Source organism: Hemiscyllium ocellatum, chromosome 12 (assembly GCF_020745735.1).
Source record: "Hemiscyllium ocellatum isolate sHemOce1 chromosome 12, sHemOce1.pat.X.cur, whole genome shotgun sequence".
Classification (NCBI taxonomy): Eukaryota; Metazoa; Chordata; class Chondrichthyes; order Orectolobiformes; family Hemiscylliidae; genus Hemiscyllium; species Hemiscyllium ocellatum.
In genome coordinates, this window is record NC_083412.1 from 39,552,508 (window position 1) to 39,558,822 (window position 6,315).

At 38.0% G+C, this 6,315-nt stretch overlaps 1 protein-coding gene across 2 annotated transcripts in view; it reads right to left on the reverse strand.

Moving 5' to 3' along the window:
* Positions 1-4,430, reverse strand: part of LOC132820729 (centrosome-associated protein 350) — a 68,332-nt gene extending 63,902 nt beyond the window's left edge. For both annotated transcript variants that reach the window (XM_060832999.1, XM_060832998.1), the window contains exons 1-2: positions 4,341-4,430; positions 2,458-3,438 (exon numbers count right to left, since the gene is read on the reverse strand). In XM_060832999.1, coding sequence (XP_060688982.1) covers positions 2,458-3,402 — 945 coding nt within the window. In that variant the 5' untranslated portion in view covers positions 3,403-3,438; positions 4,341-4,430. The remainder of the gene's footprint in view (positions 1-2,457; positions 3,439-4,340) is intronic.
* Positions 4,431-6,315: the final 1,885 nt, after the last annotated feature.

Here is a 6,315-nt window from a genome sequence, read left to right on the forward strand (position 1 = left end):
ATCAGGGAGCACAGGCTGACAGATATAAACAGAGATGTCAGAGGCTCTGTTCACTCTGGGCTCTGAGGAGGTTGGAAGAGTGTCAAGGATTCTCCATGTGTAAATAACGGGTGTCTTGGTGACAGGATACCTGCATCTGTGGAATTATTTCACAGGGTATCCTAGCAGCCAATTGATTGTTCATGTCACCCAGATTCACATAGATAAATCTACCTTCCATCTTAGAGGAGACAGGGATGTGGGAGGAGTTGGAGAGGTACTGATACCAATTGGTACTTAGATTGGACTTAGTGTCCTTCACAATTTGGATTGAGCTAACACTAAATTGTCAATAACATTTAGAGAGCCCATAGTGATTGTTAATATTAAAAATGGAAAGAGGTCTGTAGTAGCAGTTTTATTCAGTCAGGCTTCATCGTTGACCACCACTACTCATCTGCACCCCATACATTATGTTGGAAACAGTTAAAGAGTCAAATCCATGTAATCTGATGCAACAGCTTGTGGATGTATCTGCAACTATTTTTATGAAGGTAAATCATGAGGCATCCAAATTTCCTACAAAGGACAGGCAGAGCACTTATTAACATATTTAAATATGACTAATCCAGTGTTCCCTGTTTGAAATGAATTCATGTTCATTTATTTCCCATGTTTGAGAAAGTTCGGATGGTGAAATTGAGCTGGATGTATCTGGCTCCCCACTGGTAGCAGCTCTTTCAATATTTCTTACAGGTCAGGAACTTCTGGCTTAAAGAGTTCTTTCACAGGCCTCACAAACTAAAGCCGATTGCTAACTGGAGAATCTCACAGATTCACTATCCATGTTAAAGAAATTCCTACTCATTTCTGTCTTCACCAGGCAATTGTTTCTCCATGATCAGACCCATTATTCCTTGATTCACACAGGGAGAAACAACTTCTCTGCATCTACTCTGTTAAGATCCCCAAGAATTTTATACATTTCAATAAGCCGTCATCTTATTCTTCTAAACTCCAATGGCTACAAACTCAACCTACGTAACTTTTCATAATTAAATTCCTCTGGTGAACTTTCTCCAGACTGCCTCAAATGTCAATATACCCTTCCATAGATAGGATGCCAAAAGTGATTCACAGTATTCCAGGCTCTTTCATTTGAACTTTATTTTATTTCTTCTTTATTCCTTTCTCAATTAATTCAATCTTACTTTCCTCCTCTTTCTGTACCCAATTCTACATGAGTTCACTCTCCTTCTCTAATCTTTCTCTGTTTATTTTTCAATCATTAAATCTCACTAGTCTTGGAGTTAAGACTTTTGCTTCTGCCATTCTCTAAGTATTCAGTTGTCTCGTTACCCTCACTTAAACTGTAACTTTATGAGAGTTTGAATTGAAGAATGAGGAAAATGTCTCAATTGCTGAAAATGTGTTGCTGGTTAAAGCGTAGCAGGTCAGGCAGCATCCAAGGAACAGGAAATTCGACGTTTCGGGCATAAGCCCTTCATTCCTGATGAAGGGCTTATGCCCGAAACGTCGAATTTCCTGTTCCTTGGATGCTGCCTGACCTGCTGCGCTTTAACCAGCAACACATTTTCAGCTCTGATCTCCAGCATCTGCAGACCTCACTTTTTCCTCGAAAATGTCTCGATTGCCAGGTTTAAAGATGATTTGGTCCATAATGGTCAATACACTGCATACATGGAAGCATTTGAAAATTGTAATGCATTCTCTTTTAGATGTAAAAATTCAAGAGGTCAAATATTTCAATTCCAGGATAGACATTTATCAGACTTAATTTCTACATTCAGTAATCAGATCCTTGAATGTTGGCAAATTATTGTGTAGATTTCCTTCCAGCATCTACATGTCATTCTTGGATCACTGAATTAAGTAGCTAGTTTCATTAAATACCCAAGTATACATTGATCACATCATCTTCTTTTGAGAGTTTCACTTCAAGGTGAAATTCTTCTTATAGTTTAATTTTTAACCATCACCTTTCATGCAAGTTTGGTTTTTCACTCTTCACTAGGACAATAGGCAATTTTGTCCATTACCTTTTAGAGGTGACTAGAACTGTCACACTTCCCAACTTGGTGATTTTCTCTCCTCCTTGATGTCTTAATTACATACATACATTCATATGTGCGTACACACACACACACACACACAGTATTTACAAGGATCTCCACTAATCCTAAATTTCAGTGGAATAAAAAGCCTCCAAAAATCTTTGAGAAGTTGCAAGTGTAAAGAACAATGAGTATCACTTTATCTGGTGAATTCCAATTGCTAGCTATTACTTTTAAAAGTAAAACCAAAATATTGAGGTAATATTTGCACTTTCCCAATTATAGCATTTCCACCTGTGAAGCTCAAACTTGAAATAAGAGAAATTCAATTTCTGCCATGACCTTTCCTTTTGACAAGTATTAGAGATATTTTATGGTCAGAATGTAATAAGATATCACCTACCTCAGCTTGGATGGGCACGTTGCCACCAGTTGGTAGTATACTGGGCTTGGAAGCATTACTGGAATCTATATAGTGATTGTTTTGTTCTGACCCCAGAGTTCTGCCTTCTATCAGTGATGAAATGGAAGGTGAGGATGACGAGGAGGAGGAGGAGGAAAATTGGGAAGCGGTAGTCTCAATCGGTGTACTAATTAATTGCTCAACACTTTTGCTGCAAGATACGGGCTGCAACTTAGACTTTATTTCATTTTTGCTTTCAGTAAGAGAATGCTCTGACTGTGACCTCCTTGGACTGGACTGATTTAAACAAGAGATTCCTTCTGCGGCTGTATCAGGTAATTTTACAGGATTCTGTAAAAGTGATGGAACATGTGTCTCTGGGGCTGTGCTTTCTAGAGCATGATTACAAGAGTGATGGCCAGAAGAGGATTTACCATCAAGCTCATCTCCTATGACATTATCGATTGTCTCTAAATCAATTCGTTGCTGTTGCATCTCTGCTTGTTTCAGGCCACTCTGTCTACTTGCATCATGTGTTCTTGATGATTGATTTTCTGGTTCTTCAGAATGACAAGAATATAAAGATTTGTCTTGCAAAGAACGAAAAGAAACATTCTCTGCAGAATCACCCTGTTCTGTTAGGTGATGCCTGGATTTTTCTTTAGCATTACTGATGCAGCATTCAGAACTCTGGTTAGGTGTGAATCCAGGACATGGACTGTTTTTGCTTATATTCCTCATTTCAGGTCCATCTTCATGACCATAGGAGTCCTGTCTATTAAAATCCTGCCTTCTTTCACTATAGTTTCTTAGGTTTCCTCTCAGATTCTCAGTGCTGTTCTTTTGACTCTGTTGTAGGTTTCCCAATGTTGCTGAACCAAATCCTGGGGAGACTGCTGGGCTATCAGGCATCTCTTTAAAAGCAATCTTGTGGGATGCTGCCATAATCACATAAGATGTTGCCTGATAATTCTCTTGTTTCTAAGAGAAAAAAAAGTTTAAATTGTTTGGTAGTTTAAAAAAAAACAAAATTAATCTTCCAACATTAAACATATTTCATTGGAGGTAACTAGTTTAGAAAAGATGATTAATCCAGGAAACAACATGTCAGATGTAAAAACAGCAGAACTGGATTCAGGCAAGGTGATATGCTATATAGTCACAATATTGAATATTGGTAAAATCCTTACATTGTTTAAAACCTAAATCCAGTCTCATCCAGGAAAAATAACTTGCTGTTTTGATAATTTGTTCCATTATTTTTTCACTGGAAATGAAACCTAAAGAAATCTTTCTATAGAGATTAGCAAGTCAACTGCCGAAAAAAACTAACATTTTTTCTTTAATCATATTACTTATACATCAATTCCTGCGGATGTCATTAAGAATCATAGAATCCAAGAATCCCTGCACTGTAGAAGCAGGATGTTCAGCCCATCGAGTCAACACCAATCCTCTGAAGAGCATCCTACTTGCCTACCCCATCCCTGCAATTCCCAGAGCTAATCTATCTAACCTGATGTGGAGGTGTTGGTGTTGGATTGAGGTGGACAAAGTTAAAAATCACAACACCTGGTTACAGTCCAACAGGTTTATTTGAAAATATAAGTTTGTACTTTCAAATATACCTGTTGGACTACAATGTGATGATGTGTGATTTTAAACTTTATCCACTTAACATGCACATCCCTGGACACAATGGGTAAATTACCATGGCTAATCCACCTAACCTGCACATTTTTAGACTTAAACTTTGTCTTAAAATAGTTTCCTAAAATATGAAATACTAAACTTGAACACACCTGTATAGTAGACATCCAGACATTGTTATTTAATTGGTCATGTTATCAAAGTCTTTTAGGTTTGACTAAATATGAGCTTACCTTAAGACTTGTATTTTCTCCAAATACAGTGTTGGCTGGTAAAGAAATAACTGCTTAACACTGTACGTCTAAACAGCAGCTGAAGTATTACAAAAAGGGTTAGGGACCTTTTAATTTTCTCTGTTGTTACTTAGCTACACAGCAGCGATTGGCTCTCTTCAACTTCCGTTTCCCTTGAGACAATGCCAGGTATTAGTTTACGGTGTTCCATTCCCTTTTATTACATTGTCAGTTACAGTGAAAGCAGCACAGGTCTGTTGATGAGCTTTCCCAGCTTTTAAAGTTTCTGTGGGCAACAGACTTGTAAACAACGTGGCAAGCTTGAACTTGTCGACTTGATTGAGTGCCTCATGAGCCTACCAACTACTGACTGATACCATTCTATGATTAATCCATGTTATTGAATATTATATTACACAAGGACCTCATTGCAGTGATGGGGATGAAACTTGTGCTCACTTCCTAATCAAATGTTAAGTTTATATTCTATTTAACAAATTACACTTGATTGTCATGCATCACAAACCTCATATTTGTAATTAAGCTCAGAATTTATTTTTATTATGGCAGGGGATGAGGCATTGCTGGCTAAGATAGAATTTGCTGTCTGCCCTTGAAAAGGTGGTCGAGAGCTGGTGCCTTAAATGGCTGAAGACCCTCAGATGAAGGGGCATTCACATTGCTCTTACAAAAGGAGTCCCAAAATTTTGACTCAGTGATAGTAAGTCAGGATGGTATATGGTTTGAAGGGAACGTACAGATAGTGTTCGTATGCAGAGAATTTAAGATATTGACATACAATCACAGATTTTTAAGCAGAGGTAATCCCCATGTTCCTCTTTGAAATAGATATCCATTAGTTCTAACCTCCAGTCCTTTTCCTCATAAATAAAGTTTTTACCCCTCAACTAATAACATAATTTCATTTTTAAAGTGAATTTGCTTCCAAGTAACCCTTCATTTTGCAAGGAAAAAATGTCTCATACTGTCTCCAATTGCATTCCTAATTACCTTATACAATATGTCCTTTGATTCCAACACTTCTGACACTGAAATCGATTTCTATTTCTGTGGGTGTTGCTCAACAAATACATTTTGTCAAAAGGTTTTGTCTTGCAAGCATCCGGGAAAGAATACCAAAACATGAGGAAAACCACTATATATTTATTCCACCCCCCGCCCCACTTCACCCCCAGACTACCACCTAACTTTATTCCCCGCCACCCCATGTTGTGTGTGTGCAGGTGTGAGACACAGTGAAAGACACAAAGGGCACAAATCTTTATTCAGTTTCCACCACCAAGAAAAGAAACACCGAAGTGGCCAGTGACAAGCAGTGCCCTTCACACAAAGGGCAATGCTGTGTGATCAAACAGTGAAGGGGAGGGCAGGGATTAAATCAAAATAGAGTTGGAGGGGGAAATAATGCATTCCGCTCCCTGCGGCACCCACCCACCTCTCCCTGAACAGCTCAAGAAAGCCAATATTTATTCTGCATGGTTGGAAATTAGGCTCTGATTGGTACAGGCATATTTATTCTGCATGGTTGGAAATTAGACTCTGATTGGTACAGGCATTGCCAAACAGAATGCATACATTAGTGGTGATTGACTGTTAACTCCATACTTTGTTTACTGTAAAACATGATAGGATGACACTGATTGATTAGTGAGAAATGAACCTGCAAATATATGTAAACTAATTTATTAAGTTGAAACAGGAATAGTGCATGTACATGTTCTATCTGCAAAGAACATGCCTCATATATTAATATATGTAGCTTCTTGTATCTTCAAGTGCACCACAATGCAAGACCAATGGGCAATACTAAATTGCTTGTCAGCATAAACCTTTTCATGTTTAGCGTTATCTAACTAATACCCAATTGCAAATCATATTTATCTTGGAACAGTGTAGCAAGTTATACAAACACAGGTTGGATGCATATGGTGTTTTGCTTGTTGTCAACAGCCAA